General features: G+C 40.9%; 2 protein-coding genes across 2 annotated transcripts; both read left to right on the forward strand.

Annotated features, from left to right (window-relative positions):
- Positions 1-7,434: 7,434 nt before the first annotated feature.
- rpl10 (ribosomal protein L10) lies at positions 7,435-12,139 on the forward strand. The gene is made up of 6 exons (XM_080030798.1): positions 7,435-7,554; positions 8,963-9,021; positions 9,539-9,646; positions 10,788-10,926; positions 11,389-11,551; positions 11,926-12,139. Exons 1-6 carry the CDS (start codon positions 7,532-7,534, stop codon positions 12,079-12,081), a joined length of 648 nt encoding a protein of 215 aa, XP_079886924.1. The 5' UTR covers positions 7,435-7,531; the 3' UTR covers positions 12,082-12,139.
- A 4,966-nt stretch (positions 12,140-17,105) lies between these two features.
- LOC307252919 (solute carrier family 46 member 2-like) lies at positions 17,106-21,938 on the forward strand (the record flags this gene model as incomplete). The annotated part of the gene is made up of 6 exons (XM_080030741.1): positions 17,106-17,747; positions 18,744-18,929; positions 20,345-20,516; positions 20,636-20,719; positions 20,814-20,970; positions 21,722-21,938. The coding sequence occupies 6 exons, from the start codon at positions 17,106-17,108 to the stop codon at positions 21,936-21,938; spliced, it is 1,458 nt and encodes a 485-aa protein (XP_079886867.1).
- Positions 21,939-22,106: the final 168 nt, after the last annotated feature.

A 22,106-nucleotide genomic window follows, 5' to 3' on the forward strand; every position in this document is an offset into this window, starting at 1 on the left:
TCATCCCAGATGAACGGGCGGCCGAAAGCATTTGAAAATGATGCATTCCTCGTGTTGCCGCGTGTGCGTGTTACTGCAAGATACGTCCAAAAGAATGTGTGTGTTTAGGAGGGAGAGAGGCTGAAATGAGAAACCATTTCTAGTCAGAGAAAGGGCCGAGAGGAAACGGGAGGAGGTCTGAAAAATGTACTTAGCCTTTTTTTCTGGCTGACCCCTCATGATCTGTCTCTCTGGCTCGACAACTCTCTCCTGTCCGTCCTCATCTCATCATCATATCCCTGTGTTGCTTCCCCCCCCCCCCCCTCTGTTTCCTCTGCCTGTTTTAGGTCATATTACCATGAGAGCAACATAGCTTTAAATGTGTTGGTCTGACAGGTCACCACTACAGCCCACAGTAAAATATCTCAACAGCTACTGGATTGGAATGGTAGAAATAACATTAATTTTCACCGGAGAATTAGTTTGATTAATCTTTTCCTTTATGCTCCTTTGATGAACTGTCATCGTTTGGGTGAACAATGACTTCCTTTTCTATCACCATCATCAGGTCCGAATGAATTTTTCTTTGTTTTTTTTTAATCATGTTCCTGCTGAACCAAAGGCTAATTCCCATCAGCATGAGCTTTTCTTTGCTTGTTAGCGAAAGTTAGCATTATTACTCTCAACACCAGTATCATTTTAATATTATGGTCACTGTCATGTGCAATATTACTATAGGCCTACTTTAATGTGCAATGTTTCACCATATGACCATTCACCATTCATTACAGGCAATCTATTCTTCCTATAAGATGCTGTTTTATTATAAATGGAAAGCATGTCTGGTGTACACTGTCAATGAATAAGGAGACCTAAAATTGTCTGTGTATTGGCATGCATCTTCTTAAAAAAAAAAAAAAAAAAAAAAAACTGTTTTAACTGTATCAGTAGCTGTGTATCTGTGTATCTGAATCTTATGGCAGTGGGGGCGGGACCTGATAAGCCTTTGGCTTCTCCTGCCACCCTTCGGACGATAACACAAGTAAGTAACAACAAGTAATATGTGTGAATAAGAGAAAATTGTGTATTGTGTGTAATTGTCCGGAAGAATAATAATAAATAAATAATAAATAAAAATTATAACATGCCTATATTTTATATTTAGTTTTTTACATGTTTTATTTCACTAATTTTGTATTCTTTGTTTTTTGTTTCTGTTTTGGAGCAACCTGGTATTTACTTTGGGATAAATAAAGTTCTATCTTATCTTATCTTATCTTATACTTGCATCAGTATTTAGAACAGAACACAGCTGTGAACAGTCTCACATCAGCTGTTGTTAGTCCAGCGAAATAGTCATTACATGTCTGACTCTGTTTAAAAAGTGTTTTAAAATGCAACTAAGGATGTAATATACTTTATAATGGAGTTAAAGTTATTCTTCTTCTAAGGAGAGACACGAAGAGAGGGAATCCAGCAACAAGTAAGCTTCAATAGCACTTTCCTGGTATTGAAAATGTTATTACATTAACAATTACCACTGTAGTTGGTGTGTATCCTGTGTGAGGCCCTACATAACCTATATCTTAACACACACACACACACACACACACACACACACACACACACACACACACACACACACACACACACACACACACACACACACACACACACTTTTATATGGCTATACTTGTGAGGTCAATTGTTAACATAATACATTCCCTAGCCCCTTATTCTAACTTTAACTATCTCATCTAAATGCCCAAAGCCAACTCTTACAGTAAGTCTAACCTAAAAATAACCTCAGAATCTTCAAACAGATCTTTGAAGTAGTGAGGACATGGCAAAATGTCCTCATATTCAAAAAAAGTCCTCACTCTCAGGGTCTCAAACCCAACTTGGTACTAGTACACACACGCGCACTCGCACACACAGACACAGACACACACGCAAGCACGCACACACACACACACACATACACACACACACACACACACACACACACACACACACACTCACATACATCAGGACGGAAGGGAAGGCTGCTCCCGCATGAACGGCATGACATCATATGATCTCATTACTGAAGCAGTTGAGCCTGACACACAGACCTGCAGAGACACGACCTACAGAGAGGGAGAGAGAGACACAAGACACAGAGATCAAAGTGCTGCATTACTATTTTAAGAAACAGTTCTTTTTCAAATAGAATGTACGTTTTCATACATTGTTCGTGATTTGGGGTCTTTGTCTTTTGTGGATTCTTTTTATCGTATTTTTCCCCCTTTGGAAACACATGAAAGTACAGTACGTACTTGTTGTGGCAGTAAGATAAAATTTCAACTGGGTGGGGGACTAGACACGCTTCAACAGAAATCAGGAGTTAAGCTTCCTATATACAGCTTTCTTCTAACATTGCTTAGAGTAAGTTATGCCAAAGCACACCCAGGCACATTGGTCCCTAAATAACCTTTTCTGGTTATTGGGTGTGTACACTGAACCATGTGATGCATGACAGTGGCTGATATGTTAGGCCAAAATACTGAAGAAATTTGAAGGAAAATAAAAGAACAAATGATAAGGACAGTGATACGGAGGAAGGAGTCAGACTTGTTTATGTTTTGCTTGGCCATGGTCTCCGTGGCAACGCTTCATTTTCACTTCCTGATTGACTGTATGGGCACCAAGGTGCCCAATCAGCAATTCTTCACGGTTGCACAAGCTGACATCCACTGTACGTGTTGACCATTTAATTCCCCTCTCCCTGATTTGAGCAACAGAACATATCACCTTTACAGTGCTATGCAAAGTAATGCAAGACATCAACCAAATCAGTTAGAGAACAGAGAGACACACAGGCTGTCTGTATAGAACAGCAGAGCTCTATGGCAGAGAAGAAGGAACGATATAATTATTGGATACACACACACACACACACACACAATACTTAATAATATTAACTATACACATACATGATTGTTAAGAGGAAATAGCAAATTCACTCCTTCAAGTCTTTGAATTTAACATGCACAAACACACATGCACACACACGCACGCTCGCACACACACACACACAAACAAACACACACACACACACGCACTCACTCACTCACTCACTCACTCACTCACTCACTCACTCACTCACTCACTCACATTTATTCACACACACACACACACACACACACACACACACACACACACACACACACACACACACACACACACACACACACACACACACACACACACACACACACACGCTGCCTATTAGAGGAGTGTTCACGATACCCAGAGAAAATGCCTGAAATGTAAACAGAGACTAAACCAGAGAAACACTTCCATACAGAGAATACTTTGCTCCTGGAAGACATGAGCAGTAGAATATGCGATCATTTCTAATGATGACCCATGTTTTATATGTTCCCCAGTTTATTTTTCTCAATGTTTTTTTCATTTTGTTTTCTTAGTAGGCTAAGTTTTCATAATGTTTTCATCTGCCCATTTTAAAACGTACATAAATATAATGTACATGGTAGCATTTAAGACCTGCTCCGACCTTCTCAGAGGAGTGAATGGGTAAAACTATTAATCGAATGAATTTCCCATCTCTCCACGCACTCCATTTTCCTCTGTGCTCTGTCTTCACACAGGCCTACAGAAATTATACTTTGGTTTCATCTCTGTTCCTTGCTATACATTCTTCAGAAGGAGCGAGGGGACAAAATGGTGCAATAGAGTTTTAATCAACCCTCACATGTGAAATTGATCCACTATGTCTACACACCGGCCCTGCCTTAACACACTCACATCATCAGCGTGCACCTCCCAGTCTCACTTCCGTTTTCAGAGTAACACACGGCGTGTTTGCCACCACACCCTTGTACATCAGTCACACTGGTCAGTGTGTGTGTGCGTGTGTGTGTGTGTGTGTGTGTGAGAGAGAGAGAGAGAAAGAGAGACTGTGAGGGTGTGGTTGACAGTGTGAGCTTTTCAAAGTTGATAATGACTATTTAAGTCGCATAGAGATTGATTGAAAGCCACACACGTCTTTGAATTGTTCCGATCACCACCAACATGATGTGTGTTTGTAATTCTCCATCCTCCCCATCCATCTAAAATAATACGTTCATCTGCATTTAGTGGACAATATTTAGCGGTAGACTACAATGAGTAATTGGGTGTGTTACAGATTTTGTGTCACACACATTGGCTGTTTTGAGGTTTACCTCTCTTGACCTTCTGATTTGAGAATATTCCCTTTACATTATTTACATGATTTCTTGTTGAGAATGAGATAAAAAGATTGATAGCACTTTCATTTATGTATGCTATGAGGCTAAATCTCAGAGATGGTTGGCTTAGTGTAACATAAAGACTGGGAGCAGGGGGAAACAATATAGCCTGGCTGTGTACAAAGGTAATAACTCCTTGAAGTCACCACGCCCAGCCTAGAAGTAATACAGCAAATAATCCCTGTGAAACCACAACTAGTACCTATTATACTTTACAATAAGATGTATTTTGTTATTTTAACCTTCTAAGAGATACAAAGTAGCTGTATCAAGTCCTACTTTTAGGTCCCGAAGTACAGCTATTTCTGTTGCAATGTGTGCATGTGTGAGTGTGCGTGTATGTGGGAGAGTTTGTGTGTGTGTGTGTGTGTGTGTGTGTGTGTGTGTGTGTGTGTGTGTGTGTGTGTGTGTGGCATTGGTCACCAGAAACATGCACATAATACTGTAGGACCATTTTTGGTCCTTGCTCCTTTTCCATCGTCACACCGTCATCCTTGCCCTTCAAGTGGGGCTGAGTTCAGATAGGCCTACAGGAAAGTCTGGAGCAGATCCAGACAAAACCCAAGGACTAGACAAGACAGGGTGTGTGTGTGTGTGTCGGGGGGTTGCTTCAGAGCTGATAGGTGACCATCACATGAGGCTGTCCAGGGATCCCAGTCAGAGTTCAGAGACTTTCCTAACTGTGATATCCGCTATGTGTGGGAGTCACTCACCAAGGAGGGGCAGAGCATTGCTAGGCCTACTTCCTAATCAGGGCTGGAGTGACTTGAGTGTTTGCAAAAGATTATTATTTCTTCATTTGTATACTCCATGATTGCATTATTCACACAGTTACATTTTCAGGAGCCCTGCATGCCGGATGTTGAGCACGAGTTCACAATCAAACAAACTAAATTCAAAGAGGTGTGAGGACTGAAAACATGACGTCTATAGGCTGCTGACAGGCATAGCCTACGTAACCATCACTAGAGGACATGTTGGAGTCCGAATGAGGTTAGAAGAATTCCTCACATTCCCATGATACAGAACAACATTTGTTCTGCATTATCAAGCCATTAGATATGAGCTCATTGTTCCTTTTTAAGAATTAGCTCAGATGTAGCAGGGACTTGCAAACAAATATGGTACAATAGTGCCCCCAAATGGTCATTCCGTAGAGTGACTTCAGTAAGGCCTCAGCAGTTTCAATAAAATCAAATGGACAGTTTCCAAGGTCTGCTTAGCACGAAATGCCCTCTTCGCGTTACTACTCTGTCTGACTAAGATAGCTGAAGCCTCACATCATCATCAGATAGGCTGCATTTTGGAAAATATTTGTTCACAGGGCTGTGGAGTTGGTCCCCCCTGTCATCCATTAATAATGTTAGAAAATAATCTTTGAATGGTCATTAACAGGAGAGATGAGTAGCCTACAGCAAGCTAAACATAGATCTACTTCAATGAACACAAGGAACATGGCTATTGTTTTAAGAGAGACTTGAAAAAAATGCAAACCTGTCTTTTCAAAATAACACAATGGTTACCACATGAACTATAGGTTGGAAAAATCTGCAATGAAAACAAAACATATCTATGTGCTAAGGAAGTGCCTATCCTAAACTAAATCCTATCCAAAGAGTGACCATGTGACCAAACCTTTATATATTAACAGGCCTTTTTTTAATGGAAGAAATGTTTGACATGACCTGTCCCTGATTATATATTACCAGTGTTATGAGTATAATGACAATAACACACTATTTTACAAAGCATTATATTATTTAAATCATGTATACGAAGATTATATAACAAACAAATTGTTATTATATAGCTTTCTATATTTTCCTGTTATGATATATTACGGTATTCACTTTTATTTCTATTATATATAGCCTACCTCATAGTATTATTACCGAAGTGTGTGTATGTTATGCCGCATTTATTATGTAGGCCTACAATATTGATTATATAAGCCTACTTCTGTATGTAGAGTGTAGGCCTATTATTATTCACCTATACTTGTATATTGTATTTAAAACCCGATATAGGCCTACTTTTAAAATGTTCTCTTGTTTCCCATTGGGAATTAATAAAGTATTTTCTTAACTTAATATCATTTGATCATTATTTTATATTCCAAGTGGATGAATTTTATTGTGCATGCTGGTTAACTGTCTAACTGTCATGATTTACATTCAAACACAACGGGGCAATGCACATAATCTCTGCAACACTTGGGCTGTTCATGCAGTGACAAGTTAGATGTCTGCAGTGAAAACATTTTCTATCACACTGTAACAATATATATATATATGGCTAATTGTTCCTCGCAAATACAAGTGTTACTTTGCTTACTTAGCCTACTTCTAATAATATTTTTTGAGTTCATTATCATCCAATAGTTAAAGTACCAACATTAAAATGTAAGATTTGCAGACCTGTTCCCATGAGGCCTTTATTTTATAATTAAACGAATCTTATTGGTGAACATTTAAGCAGTAGATTCTAGATTTTACCTTTTCTGTTGGTTTTACTGTAGCCGAGGCTATCCGTAATGTAGAGGAAATAATCATTTTATAAAGTAGGCCCAATTATGCATGTAGCAACCAGTAGCTTTTCAGTAGTATTTTTTACTTCAGAACAGTAGTCTACTTGAGTAAATTAGGCTACGTTCCGTTCCACCTCTGTTAACTTGAAATGGAACACATCCATGAATGTGTTGTTTTATCTAGCATACTATCTTGGAACACCTTTGCTGCTTGGACAGGACAGAATGTGGAGTAAGGCCCACATCTTAACACAGCTTGTCTGAACAGATATAAAAAGCAGCCCTGCATTTTGTATAGGCTTGTAAAACAATCACACAAAATAGTCTGAGGTCAAGTGAATGTAACATCGATGCCAGGCAGTCTCGTCATAAATACACTACATTTCCCAGCATTCACTTTAAGCCGTGGTCGGTCATTAAATTGTATTTTCACCACTTAAATATAGGTGTTTTTTTCTTCATTAACCATTGTATATCGCACTAAACTCACGCTGAGGCAAAAGTAATGCGTTAAAGAAAAGAAAATATATTTACACAGGCGACCACGGTCTGGTTATATGACGAAGCGGAAGTGGCGTCAACTTCCTTTCCTCCATTAGGTGAGTGCGTGGTGGCAGCGCGTTTTCCGCGGCTCTCCACGAAAAAAGCAAATTTAGAGTTATTTTTCAGATATTGAAGCCCCGATTTAACTAAATAACACCCTTTATTTGTTAAATTACAGATTGCAACCATGGGCCGCCGACCAGCCCGCTGGTAAGTGTTCTCCTACTTGTTTCAGACACCGGGCCGAATCGGTGTAGTCAAAAAGGAAAATGGCTCCGGTTAGCACCATGTGCACCGTGATGTAAGCTAGCAGCCGGCAGGGCCTGGTTTTTCACACCGGCATGTGTCCTTTACATGGCGTATACTATCGGTGGAGTTGGATTTAATTAAGTAAAGTATAATGTCATGTCTCTGATACAAAGCACTGGCTTGTTGAAAGAGACTCGAGCTAACGTCAGCTAGCATAAAGCTGATACTAGCACACACGTTACAAACGTAGCCACATTAGACTTTTCATGTAAACACGTTACACATCGTATCCCGGTTTTTAAGACAGTCTGCGTCATTTCTGGTCAATTAAGTTAGCTATTTGTTTATTGAAATGTGGAAATAGCTGACTGTTACAAGCCTGTGATCAGTTGTCCCAATAATCATATTAAGAGTTTGACATCTCTGAATTCTCAGGATTTCTAGTGAACAGATCCTCTACTAATTCCTTTATTTTCTAGTAAACCAGTGTAGTTATGATTCGTTGTGATGACAGGTCGGCTCTGTAGCAGCCTGAAAATGAATTTACTCCCAGTTTCAGTCTTTGAGTGCACACTGTCAATATTTTTTCTTGACAGAACATACCCAAACATCACTGAATTAATCTATGTATTAATTCTAATCTAAGTATTGTGTCTGAGGTATCGTCTTCTCCGGCAATGTTATTAAACGGTAGTGAGCCACCCTTTCTGTGACATGTTCCTTCATCATAGTGAACAAACTCATTGTAGTTTATTTTGACTTAATCCTACATACCCTGCCGCAAATACTCACTAGAGCACCAAATGTTGTTTTGTCTGCTGTTGGAAATAGTCCCTAAACAAATGCACTATTTCGCCCTGAACAGTTAACCACACATCCCTAATGCTGTCATGGCACAGCTCTGCAGTCTATTAAGTCGACCAGTCTCGCTGCAGTGCAGTTCTGGTGTGCAAAGGCTGCAGACAGTGACTCTTTGGTTTGTGTATGAACTCAGCTGGGAGGTGCTGAGTCCTTTAAGGGACCACTGAGACAAAGAGCTTATCACATTTTGTACACTGCTTTGGTTGATGCATATTTATGCTTTTTTATTTTGACTTTCTCCTTCATACCCTGCTGGAAATAGTCCCTGAACTATTTTGTCCTGTTTGAAAACTTCAGTGAGCAGCTATTTGTGAGAGTTAAAGCTTTTTTTATTATTTAAGAAAATTCACCCATTTATTCGACTGGAATGGTTTGGGTATCAAAGCTTGGTTAGGGACTTTAAAAGGGATTTGTTGACGTGCAAAAAAAAAATCCCATTTAAAACATAAACATCAAAAGTTACTGAGTCTGAGGATGTGGTTAACTTTACGCTTTGTCTCCCCTACAGCTATCGGTACTGCAAGAACAAGCCGTACCCCAAGTCCCGCTTCTGCAGGGGTGTGCCTGGTAAGCCGTCTGCATACTTTACTCAACATCAATGTTGTCCTGAAAGTGTTAAGGAGTTACTAAATTTGGTAGTAAGCTTTAAAGTCTTGCCTGTTTCGACGTGATGTAGTCTACTGTGCCAATTAGTCTTCCAGGTAATTGTGTCTTCTATCGACAATAGATGATGTATATCTTCTATCCCTAAAGCTGTCATGGCACAGCTCTGCAGTCTATTAATCCGACCAGTTGTGCTCCTGTGCGTTCCTGGTGTGCAAAGGCTGCAGACAGTGACTCTGTGGTTGTGTATGAACTCAGCTGGGAGGTGCTGAGTCCTTTAAGGGACCGCCGAGACAAAAAATTGTATTTTAAATAATTGTGTTGGTCACACTGATATGAATGTCCAATTAAGTTTGCATAAGATTGAGTATAGGCATGGTTCTGCATTGGGTAATCTGTGTTGGTCTCCTGAAGGAAAATTGCATATTCAAAATGGTTAATTTTCTTCTGACACTGTCTTCTTCTTTTCCACTGAATGTAGATCCTAAGATCAGGATCTTCGACTTGGGCAGGAAGAAGGCCAAGGTAGATGAGTTCCCCCTGTGCGGCCACATGGTCTCTGATGAGTACGAGCAGCTGTCTTCAGAAGGTGAGGAGTCAGGGAGCCATAATCACACACAGATGTACATTTGAATCAACACCTGTTTATTTTGTTTTCTTGGGAACTGACAAATTGAACTCCACAAAATTGATTAAAACCTTTTGCCAATGATTTCAAATAAGGATTTTCATCAGGTTTAATGTGGGAGACGTACAGAAATATTTCAACTGTTTTCTTTCTTCCGAGCACCAAAGTCATAAATGCGCACATATATACTTCAGTAGATTTGTTAATGTAAATTGTATACACTGTAAATACATAGATGTATGATAACTTTTATAATTCACTCTTAAGTGATTTGATTCATGCATGTCTGAATGCGTGTGCAAATACATTTGTAAATGCTGGGGCATAATTAATATGTAATTTAATTAGGAAGGAATTCTTCATTGGGTTGGGCAGTGAGTAAGATGAAAAATGCAGTTTTATTTACATCAGGATGTATTGCAGTCCTTTAACATGCTTTAGTTGTGTGTTCAAGGCAACTGTTAAGCAATCATTAGTTTATATACTCATGCCAAGATGCAATAAAGTGCTAGCTTAAGTCTACTGTGCCAATTAGTCTTCCAGGTAATTGTCTTCAATTGACGATAGATGATGTATATCTTGACCTAAAGCTGTCATGGCACAGCTCTGCAGTCTATTAAGCCGACCAGTTGTGCTCCTGTGCGTTTCTGGTGTGCAAAGGCTGCAGACAGTGACTCTGTGGTTGTGTATGAACTCAGCTGGGAGGTGCTGAGTCCTTTAAGGGACCGCCGAGACAAAAAATTGTATTCTAAATAATTGTGTTGTTCACACTGATATTAATTTCCAATTAGGTTTGTGTAAGATTGAATTTAGGCATGGTTGATCATTTAATTAAGAAGGGATTCTTGATTGGGTTGGGCAGTGAGTACAAAATGCAGTTTACATAATTTACAGCAGGATGTATTGCAGTCCTTAAACATGCTTTAGTAGTGCGTTCAGGGCAACTGTTAAGCAATCATTAGGTTATATACTCATGCCAAGACACAATAAAATACAAAGGAGATGCGTAGCTTAAGCACTACAACTAAAGCTGGTATTGTTCTTTAAATACTTATTGAAGGCTAGGCACATAATCATTTTTATTTCCCCACCCCTTGTGTAGCTCTGGAGGCTGCCCGTATCTGTGCTAACAAGTACATGGTGAAGACCTGCGGTAAGGATGGTTTCCACATCCGTATGCGCCTGCATCCCTTCCACGTCATCCGCATCAACAAAATGTTGTCCTGTGCTGGAGCTGATAGGTGAGCTGCTGTTGTCTTTGCAGGCTGTCAAAATCCTCTTCAGAGAGTGGTTTGGAGCTATTTGAAATGTGTCTAAATGAGTTGGTGCAGCTATACTCCATTAGTAATCCTTGTTGTGCTGGGCTGTATAAAGGACTACTCTTTTTAGTTGACCACACATGCACCCTAATGCTGTCATGGCACAGCTCTGCAGTCTATTAAGCCGACCAGTCTCGCTGCAGTGCGGTTCTGGTGTGCAAAGGCTGCAGACAGTGACTCTTTGGTTTGTGTATGAACTCAGCTGGGAGGTGCTGAGTGCTTTAAGGGACCACTGAGACAAACTTTTAGAAAATGTTCTCCGCTGTGGTTGAACTTGACACGTTATCGTGCTTTTTGGACTGTCATAATTATTTGACTCAGCCAAATCCAGATGCTTAGAATATCTTTTAGGTATTCATCATATTTTTCTGTTGTGCTCCTCAGGCTCCAGACTGGAATGCGTGGTGCTTTTGGTAAACCCCTGGGCACCGTGGCACGTGTGAACATTGGTCAGGTGATCATGTCCGTGCGCACCAAGGCCGCCAACAAGGAGCACATTATTGAGGCTCTGCGCAGAGCCAAGTTCAAGTTCCCTGGACGCCAGAAGGTAAACGAGCACCTCACCTGTCTCCACACTCGAACCTCTGGGTTATCTCTTTATTTTGGCCAATAATGTCAAACAATTATATATTGTTTAACCACACATCCCTAATGCTGTCATGGCACAGCTCTGCAGTCTATTAAGCCGACCAGTCTCGCTGCAGTGCGGTTCTGGTGTGCAAAGGCTGCAGACAGTGACTCTGTGGTTGTGTATGAACTCAGCTGGGAGGTGCTGAGTCCTTTAAGGGACCACTGAGACAAAGAGCTTATCACAAACTTTTACTAAATGTACTCTGCTGTGGTTAACAGATAATCATGCTTTTTGGGCTCTCAGTACGCTTATTGTAAATCTGAATTGACCTCTTTTGTTCTCGCCTTCAGATCCATATGTCCAAGAAGTATGGCTTCACCAAATTCAATGCCTGCGACTTTGATGAGATGATGGCTGAGAAGCGTCTGATTTCAGACGGATGTGGAGTGAAGTACATCCCAAGCAGAGGCCCCCTGAAACGCTGGAAGCACCTGCACGCCCTTTAGAGCTGTTGCAATCTTTCTGTGGTCTCAGACAAACAATAAAAGTGGGTTTGATTACAAATCTGATTGTACTATTGATTTTGTTATCCCAAATCTTTACACATAGTGAAACATCAAATCTGACTTCATGTCTCAACTATCAAACATCAAGTGATCCGGAAATGTCAGAAACATTTCTCGACTGGAAGGTACTATCTCAAGGTCTTTGCATCGCTAAGTGACCGATTGTGATGGGCAAATGAGACCCACTTTGTCTCCATAGAAATTCATGTTAACCTCACCCACCCTGCTGAGGCCTTTCTAAAATTGTTCACTTCTGGTTTGGATTACATTGTTATGAAACATACTCTGTAAAGAATCGCACACTGAAGCTTTATTGTTTGGTGCAGATCGTTGTCTCTGACAGCACAGCAGCCAAGCAGAAACCTTTACAAATGTTTTGGTGTAAGTCTGTCATGTCTGTTGAAAGATATGTTCTGTTGTGACTATCTGCATTAAGATTTATCTGTAGTGTTGAAATAAGGTAAATGCAGTGGGACAACTAATCGACCCTTAGCTGGCAAATGTATTTTTTTTTAACATACTGCTCTATGAAAGCAGTCAAAGTTAAGTTTTTGAACTTAAATTAACTCGACTCCAAAAAGGTAAACGATAAAACTGTTTAAATCTTTACATTAAATGATGCATCAAATCTGATGAACTTGGAAGTCTGGATTTCTAAAGGTCTGCATCTTATTAGCAAATTATTCCTTTTTTATAATACTCATTACATGGAATAGTATGACTAATACAACTGGAAGCACTGGTGTACAACAGCAACACGCCAGGGATCAAATGAGTGTACTATATGAAGTTAAATATCAAACTATTGTGGTCGAAACAAAACATTGGTTCACTTCAAAGTGAATGCAAATGTAATCAAAAAAATCTTTTCTTTACTATCGAAACCTTACTTGAGCAGCCAGGTTGGTTCTGATCGGTATGAAATATTGCTGATGTCATCAGTTGGTGTGGTAATGTGACCCACTTTGTCAATTAAAAAATGCATTTTCACTAACCTCCACCCAGATATTCACAAGATTTATGACTTGAGGACAGTTGGTATGTTACCTACAGTCAAAATCAAAGCACACTGATGCTCTATTGTTGGGTGCAGATTATTGTCTTCCTCTTTTGATGTCAGCCAAGCATAAGACTTAACAAATGTTACGGTCTATGCAGAAAAGCCTGTTAAGTCTGTGGAAAGACAGGTCTGAACCCACTATCAGCATTAAGACCTGATTGTTACATCAAGTTCAAAATGTGACAGTCATCCCTCAGTGTGGAAATGTTTTTTTAACAGGCTGCTCGTTGAAACAGTTAAAGGTTCAGTAAGCGGAATGGTCAGTTTAGCTTACTTCCTGTCAGTGACAGCAGTCAGCAGTCCCCTCCCTCGTCCCCACGTCACCACATTAATGCACTGTCTTCAAACAGCGAGTTATCTAGCGTCATCTCAGATCAGTAAGTGTGATAAAACATGATAAAAACCATCAAAACAGACATTAGGAAGGATTTTTACCTGCTCCGCCATTGTAGGCGCATAAACATTCACCCATCTGTCGCTTTGCACGTGCACCGGCAGTGAGACGGGTGCCGGATTGTAGCGTTCTCTCTTCTGATTGGTTATCAGTGGGAGCCCCGAAAAGTTTATTTGCCAATTACATGCAGAGCGGGTGACTGAGATATCGGAGTTATGAAAAGCGCACACTATATACAGTATCTCACAAAAGTGAGTACACCCCTCACATTTCTTCACATTTTTCTTTATATCTTTCCATGGGACAACACTGAATAAATGACACTTTGATACAATATAAAGTAGTCAGTGTACAGCTTGTATAACAGTGTAAATTTACTGTCCCCTCAAAATAACTCGACACACAGCCATTAATGTCTAAACTGCTGGCAACAAAAGTGAGTACACCCCTTAGAAAAAAAATACAAATTGAGCCCAAAGTGTAAATATTTTGTGTGGCCACCATTATTTTCCAGCACTGCCTTAACCCTCTTGGGCATGTAGTTCACTAGAGCTTCACAGGTTGCAACTGGAACCCTCTTCCACCCATTTATGACAGCATCACAGAGCTGGTGGATATTAAAGACCTTGCGCTCCTCCACCTTCCGTTTGAGGATGCCCCAAAGATGCTCAATAGGGTTTAGGTCTGGAGACATGCTTGGCCAGGCCATAACCTTTACCCTCAGCTTTTTTAGCAAGCCACTGGTCGTCTTGGAGGTGTGTTTGGGGTCGTTATCATGTTGCAATACCACCCTGCGGCCCAGTTTACGAAGGTTGAGTGCACATGGTCAGCGTCGTACACAGAGGTTGGCTTTGGAAAATAGACGTATGAGTGCTGCCAGCATTGCTGAAGGGCTTGAAGGGGTGGGGGGTCAACCTGTCAGTGCTCAGACCATACGCCGCACTCTGCATCATACTGGTCTGCATGGCTGTCATCCCAGAAGGAAGCCTATTCTAAAGATGATGCACAAGAAACCCCACAAAAAGTTTGCTGAAGACAAACAGACTACGGACATGGATTACTGCAACCATGTCCTGTGGTCTGATGAGACCAAAATACATTTATTTGGTTCAGATGGTGTTAAGAGTGTGGAGCGGCAACCAGGTGAGGAGTACAAAGACAAGTGTGTCTTGCCTAGAGTCAAGCATGGTGGTTGGAGTGTCATGGTCTGGGGCTGCATGAGTGCTGCCAGCACTGGGGATCTACAGTTCATTGAATTCTAACATGTACTGTGACATACTGAAGCAGAGCATGATCCCCTCCCTTCATAAACTGGGCCGCAGGGCAGTACTGCAACATGATAACGACCCCAAACACCCCTCCGAACGACCACTGGCTTGCTAAAGAAGCTGAGGGTAAAGGTTATGGACTGGCCAAGCATGTCTCCAGTCTTAAACCCTATTGAGCATCTTTGGGGCATCCTAAAACGGGAGATGGAGGAGCGCAAGGACTCTAATATCCACCAGCTCCTTGATGTCGTCATGAATGGGTAGAAGAGGGTTCCAGTTGCAACCTGTGAAGCTCTAGTGAACTACATGCCCAAGAGGGTTAAGGTAGTGCTAGAAAATAATGATGGCAAAACAAAATATTGACACTTTGGGCCCAATTTGGAAATTTTTTCTTAGGGGTGTACTCACTTTTGTTGCCAGCAGTTTAGACATTAATGGCTGTGTGTCGAGTTATTTTGAGGGGACAGTAAATTTACACTGTTATACAAGCTGTACACTGACTACTTGACATTGTATCAAAGTGTCATTTATTCAGTGTTGTCGCATGGAAAGATATAATGAAATATTTGAAGAAATGTTAGGGGTGTACTCACTTTTGTGAGATACTGTAAGTGATCACTGTATGAATAAAGAGCGATTTAACACTTATATTAACATAAATAAATCGCTTACTTTACCTTTAACTAAGTTTAATGTTTGAACGATAATTCAGACCCAAAGGTTTTATCCAGGCGATGCCTAATTCAAAAGAAACAGCTTAAACAATAACTAAAATTGATCATTGTAATTAAACCATATAATATGAATCCTCCCCATTGTTATTTTCATGGACAATCAAGTAATTGTTGATGTAGTAAACTACCAATTACTTCAAGAAGATGAACTACATTAAAGCAACCAAAAGGGCATGGTCTTTGGAAGCCAAGAACCTATCTAAGATAAACTTTTTTTTCAACAGAAAAATTCTCGATAACCAATTAAAACTTAATTACCACAACAACAAAACAAACTTTTTATTTATTGTTACTTGAGTAAAATGTCAATATATTCATCATCCGCTACCTGTCTTTTGTGTGTTTAATATGGTGACAACATTGGTCTTTTTGATATATTGTTATACAGTTTTGGCTGGATTATTTTACCGAGTCGTTCCTGTTCAGGTTAAACCTGACTGCTACTTTAGAACTGCTAAACTGGTGCAGTGATTTCAGTAATTTTTGCATTTTGTCAATACACATTTTCAGTATTTTTGCAAAATTAACAAAGCCTAAATGTTATAACTAAACATAGGCCAACTTTATACTTTTGAGGGTAGGTTGGTTTGCGTATTCATTTCGAAAACCGTAAATACCTCCAAAAGATTTCAAAGGATGTATTGTCATTGTTGTGCAGAAATAAAAAAAAGTGCAATTTTTGAAACTATGTCCCTCTCCCTGGTGCAATCAGTTAGTGTAAATATAGCCTATACCAGAAACTATAGCATAGAATATGTTCAAATTGAGACAAAAACAGTTTTGTACTCCTCCTGTAATAAACCTAGTGAATAGTAATGAAGAACAACTTTTTCAAACTGCTCCCCAAACTGTTGCTGCACGACCCTGGTTGATAAGATAGTTAGTCTCTTTACAAAAACATGTGTGTTTATTCAGGGATGAGCGCACGGACACACATTGATACGATACGAGTAAAGCATGAGTTAGGGGGGCCCATTGACTTGCCTACCCATTTGTGTTGGCGCCGGCGGGCCTTGATGTAAGTGCTATAGAAGTTAAAATGGTCTTGAAAAAAACTAATGTTTAGGTAATGGCCGTTAAAGATGGTTGTTTTGGAGAAATATACAAACAGAGACAGTTTAGTAAGATAAACACATAAATGTAGCCTACATTTTGGCCCTTTTTATTTATACTTATATGAAATAAAAACATGTTATATAAGCAAAATAGACAAAAATCTCTGAATTGATCAGTGCCTGAAAAAAAAAGTTTGTGCCTGCAGTGTCTCACCTTTAATGACCTTCCCTAGAAATGCTTCTGGCTATATTTGACAGCATGTAGTTAGTGACAATGCATCGTGATGAAGTGACTGTTTCCCAGAGGGCTTGGTCTAACAGTGAGAGCTGTTAACATGACAGGTGACGAGGTGTGGTCTCTCTTTGATGCCAAGGTATGCATTGGCTTGGATGAGCAGATAAAAATGCTGCTGCATATTGCTTCCGTCACATTCCCCCTGTCAGTCCGTCACTATGTCAGAAAGCAACCTGCGCTGGAGCATTCTGCCGCTGGTAGCCGGGGTCCAGCTCAGTAACTCCCTCTACTCCACAGCTCTGCCTATGGTGGTCAAGGAGCGATGCATCAACACCACCACCACCACCACCACCAACAACAACACCACATCCACGGACAGCTGGCAGAGCGCCGTGTCAGACTTCTACATGACCTACAAGATCCTCAAGCAACTGCTGCCCATCGTCCCAGGCCTGGCTCTGGCATGGCTGGGGGACAGGGGCTGGAGGAGGGCCCCCATCTTGGTGCCACTGGTTGGCTTCATCCTGTCCAGACTGGTGACACTGCTGGTGTTGTCCCTGGACTGGCCTCTGGAGGTCTTGTGGGTGGATGGGGCCCTGAGCGGATTGTGTGGGGGCTTTGTGGTGTTCTGGGGGGGCACCATGGCACTGTTGTCTCTGAACTCTTCCGACAAGGAGCGGTCCAGTCTCATGATGAGAGCGGAGCTGACCAACGGGATGGCAGGCGTGGTGGGCTGCGTGGCATCCGGCCACCTGTTTGACCTCACCGCCGCCGTCGGCTGGAGTCCCGGAGTCATGATTGTGGTGGCGTGTTTGGTTCTCCATGCCCTCTGTGTGCTCCATGTGGTTTTCTGCTTACAGGTGAGTGTGTGTGTGTGTGTGTGTGCGTGTGTGTGTGTGTGTGTTGTTGTTGTTGATTTGAATTATCAAAACATAAACCTGACACCATTTCATATTAAGCCGGAACTCAAACTGTCAAACTGAAATCACATACAGATTAAATCATTACATACCAGTTTGTCCACAAAAGTGAAGCGCTTTTTTCTTTTAACAATACCTTTCAACACTATACGCACAACACAAAATACCTTTGCCTATAGTCTCTGTCACGCTGTTCTGCGTGTTTAGTAGACCATTGCTGCTTGAGAATGGCAGCTTCCTTTCTGGTCAAATGTCTGAAACTGAAATAATAATGAGACAGTTTTGAATCAAAATCTGCCGCCTTGCTAGAACATTAAATGAGCAGACAGGATGAATGGGAAAAACATGCTTTCCCTGGTCTAAAATAACAGAAATGTGTATCTGTACACCGTTTGGTGGCCCTGAATGTGTTTCAGATTTGGCAACATCAGAAGTCTTCTCAGGTCTTCTAGGGGTGCGTCATCATTCCAAAATGTTACATAGTTTTCTTGAGTAAAATATATATATCAGTTATCCAATCTGATAGACTTAAAACCGTTTTGTTGTTGTTGCCTTTTTCTCAAAGAAATGCAATGTTTGGTAACCTTGGACTTTTAAATGGAACATTTCTTGCTTATCTTGCTGTACCTCTATTCAACACTGTACTGTATGCGACAGTCACTGTGACTGTGTGGCTGTGTTTCTAGCCATTTCCATCCAAACAGTGCAATGAACGTCTGTGCAATCATTGGGAAAGGGGGCCTGTTTTATAGTTAAGAACCCTGGGTAACAGCTTCTTTGTGATATCTTTGTTTTTAGCAAAGAAATGCAAAAAAAAGGAGAAAAGATGATAACATGTTTTTGCAAAGGTGGGACACAGGGACGTTACAAAACCTGAATGGATAATGGGACAGTATGAAAGATTATATCTGGACCTGATATACTGTGCACATTTAGGTTCACGCACCCAGAGATTGTGAGTACCAGAAGGAGCTGAAAGCGGAGTCTGACCAACGCATACAGGTGGTGACCATGGTGCTGTTGTGGCTGGCAGGAGTCCTTTACGATGCTGCGGCTTCTTCATCTAAGAACATCCTGGTCTTATTTCAGCTGATGGAGCCTCTCCACTGGAACGTGACACAGGTGAGTTTGTTTTAAGCAAACCAGACAAATTAAATCATTGTTTTTATCTGAAAGTGACATTTTACACGTCTTAATCATCTTTAGTGGGGCGACTGTGGCTCAGTTGGTAGAGCGGCTAGGCTGATGATCAAAGGGTTGGAGTTTCGATCCCTGCCCTGCCACCTGTGCCATGGTTATTGTGTCCTTGGGCAAGACACTTCACTTCACCCACCTTGCCTCGTGTGAATGTCGATAGTTAGCCTGCTATCGGTGTATGAATGTGTGTGTGAATGGTAACGTGGGAAAGGAAAACAGGTCTCCCTTGTAAAAGAGTCTTCGGTCTCAATGGGATTTACCTGTATAAATAAACGTAAAAAAAAATATATATATATATAAAAACAGTGTCATCATAAGAATTTACTTTTTAGTACTTTGCCAAAATCCAAATCCAAGTGTTTTTGAAAAGGCTACAGATATAAAACAAAAAAGTGGCTGAAAAATCAAGATATCTCGGCCTGTGCCGCTTTGATTTTAACCTTTGTTATATGCATAATATGTCTCCAAATTTATAATAGTACAATGCATACATATTACAGATATTACATTAAAGAGCATGTAATCCTTGAGTTAATCTGAAATGATGAAAGAACATGGAGATACATGGTATTCATATTCTCGTATCTTTAATTCATCTAGTTTAATTGAGTGCACAATGTGTGAGTTTGTAATTCCAGCATCATCCAGGTTTCTAAAACCTCCAAAATACCCAGAAAATACCAAGGAAATGACAAGGCGGGGACCTTAACGGCACCACTTCCCTTTCTCTCATGGTCAAAAATAGTACAAAGGTGTAACTTCACAAGAATTAATGTGAACTGTTGTGTTGTGTTTTGCATTCAGTGTATCTCTGTCCAGGCATTAATGGTGACACAGGGAAGCAATGACACAATGGATTAAATCAATCGAAGATAATCTGACAATTCTTGATCCGCAGTGTAAAGGTGGAGTCAGTGATTATGGAGAATGCTCGTCGTCAAAATCACTTTTTGTCAAAATCAGTGAATATCTCCTCGCGGTCCGCTGCCTGTCCGGACTGGTTGTGCCCTGGGAAAAAAAATTCTGGTCACAACCTCTGTAAACTGGTATGCAAACAAAGGTATGTACATAAAGGGGACCCTCCATAGCTAGCAACATGCCCATTTACAGAGCCTAGGCTGTGTATTGGCACTGGACTTTTATTTCAGCGCAAACACAGTTCTGACAGGTAGTGGATCGTGGAGATATCCACTGATTTTGACAACAAGCATTTCCCAGAATCACTGACTCCACCTTTGATGACAGTAGTGAAAGCAGCATCATTGGTGTCTATGTTTCCAGCTTTCAGACTCTTGATCTATTCAAACTGAGCTGTTTATTATCCCCATGTATCTTTCCAGGTGGGCTATGGCGATGCCTCTGGTTTCCTTGTTATCATTACCAGCTTTCTGGGTGCCACGGTCATGTCGCGGTGGGTCAGTGATCTCTCTCTGATCACCATCGGCATGCTGTCCTATGCAGCCGGCATGTTGCTCATGGCTTTTGTCACCACCACGTACATGTTCTACATTGGTAAGACCATGACACTTAGCGGCAAATTTGCTCCACGCATATCAATGGAAACATTGTTCTATTAAGATGTTATTATTCCTATAAAAATGTACTTAGACATCACACTTGGTTCTCCTCAGCCCGTACCCTGACGTTGTTCTCCCTGATGCCCATGCCGATCATCCAGTCTCTACTGTCCCAGCAAGTGCACGGCTCTTCATATGGTGAGACCATAGTATTATTCAGTAGTTACTGTATATAGGTGCTCACACACATCAGCAGCCCAAAACACAGCCATTAAGTATTGTCATCCTCCAGGTATAGTCCTCACCTCCCTGCAGCTGTGTCGGAAAATTTCCAGTGCGGTCACCAACCCGCTCTACGTCCTGATCTACAAGCATACTCTGAACTGGTTTCCTGGCATTGTCTTCATCATATCCAGCATCATCGCTATTGTGGCAATCATTCCCATAAGGTACAGAGTACATCCAGAACAAACCTGTCAACTTTTCTACATGGGAGGAATTAGCACATACTCACAATGGGGAGTGTGACTTTAAAGGGATAGTTCAGTTTTCTTTGAAGTGGGGTTATATGAGGTACTTATGCATAGTTATTCTGTTACGTTATGGAGATGGTGATCAGCGCAGTAACCGTAAGGAGTTTGGGAGAGACATCACTGTAGCAGACCTCAGCGTTGTATTGTTGCAGAGGGGGCTAGCAGAAAACTGTTTTTTTTCACCACATATATACTGTACAAATGCCAACCTAAGAAAAACTAAATATATGTTCAATTGTACGCTAAATATAGGATTTATTCACAGCCGATTGTGGGAGTGATACACTGCACTGCACAGCCAGACAGCTGTTTATTTTTGCACTTTTTTAAAGCGTAGCTTGGCCATGTAATACTACGCTAACTCGAACCGGTGCAGTAAAGCGTTTCATTCCCCCAATCAGCTGTGAGAGCATTCTATATGTAACGTACAATTGAACAGATCTTTTTGTTTTAGGTATGGTTTTATACATGTAGAGAAACACTGTTTTTCTGTTGGCCCCTTCCGCAACAGTACAAAGCTAACCTCCTTAAATGATCTCCATAAGGTTGAACAGACTATGCTTAAGTAGCTCATACAACCCCACTTCAAAAATATCAAACTATCCCTTTAAATTGACATTGTTAAACGTCATGTTGTCTCTTGTCCATGCCCATCTTACCTTTGCAGAATACTTGATAGTGGAGGGGCTGTGAGCAGCAGCTACCAGAGGGTCTATGAAGACGAGGACACTGATAAAGACGACCTCGTACAACTGACAAACGATTGCACAGATGACATTAATCATTTTGATAAGCAGTTCAAAGTGTCGGGAGGAAAAGAGACAGGCGGAATGTGTCTGCAAGACGACAATGATACGGAAATATATAAGAAGATGAAGATATGACATTTTTTGGATTTGGAACTTTTCTCTGCACTACAGTCCCTCATCTGCTAACACTCCTGATAGCCAGAGGGGGGTCTGCAGACAGATTGACACCCCATTTTCAATCAGGGATATACACACTTCATGGCTGATGGTTGACTTTATGCGAGAGGATAAAAACACTGACCA

The sequence above is a fragment of the Ammodytes marinus genome (genome assembly GCF_949987685.1).
Source record: "Ammodytes marinus genome assembly, chromosome: 7".
Taxonomy (NCBI): domain Eukaryota; kingdom Metazoa; phylum Chordata; class Actinopteri; order Uranoscopiformes; family Ammodytidae; genus Ammodytes; species Ammodytes marinus.

Coding starts and splice junctions, on each gene's coding strand:
- rpl10 (XM_080030798.1), top strand. CDS start 7,532: ATGGGCCGCCGACCAGCCCGCTG. Junction 9,022..9,538: donor CTTCTGCAGGGGTGTGCCTG/GTAAGCCGTCTG, acceptor CACTGAATGTAG/ATCCTAAGATCAGGATCTTC. Junction 11,552..11,925: donor AGTTCCCTGGACGCCAGAAG/GTAAACGAGCAC, acceptor TCTCGCCTTCAG/ATCCATATGTCCAAGAAGTA.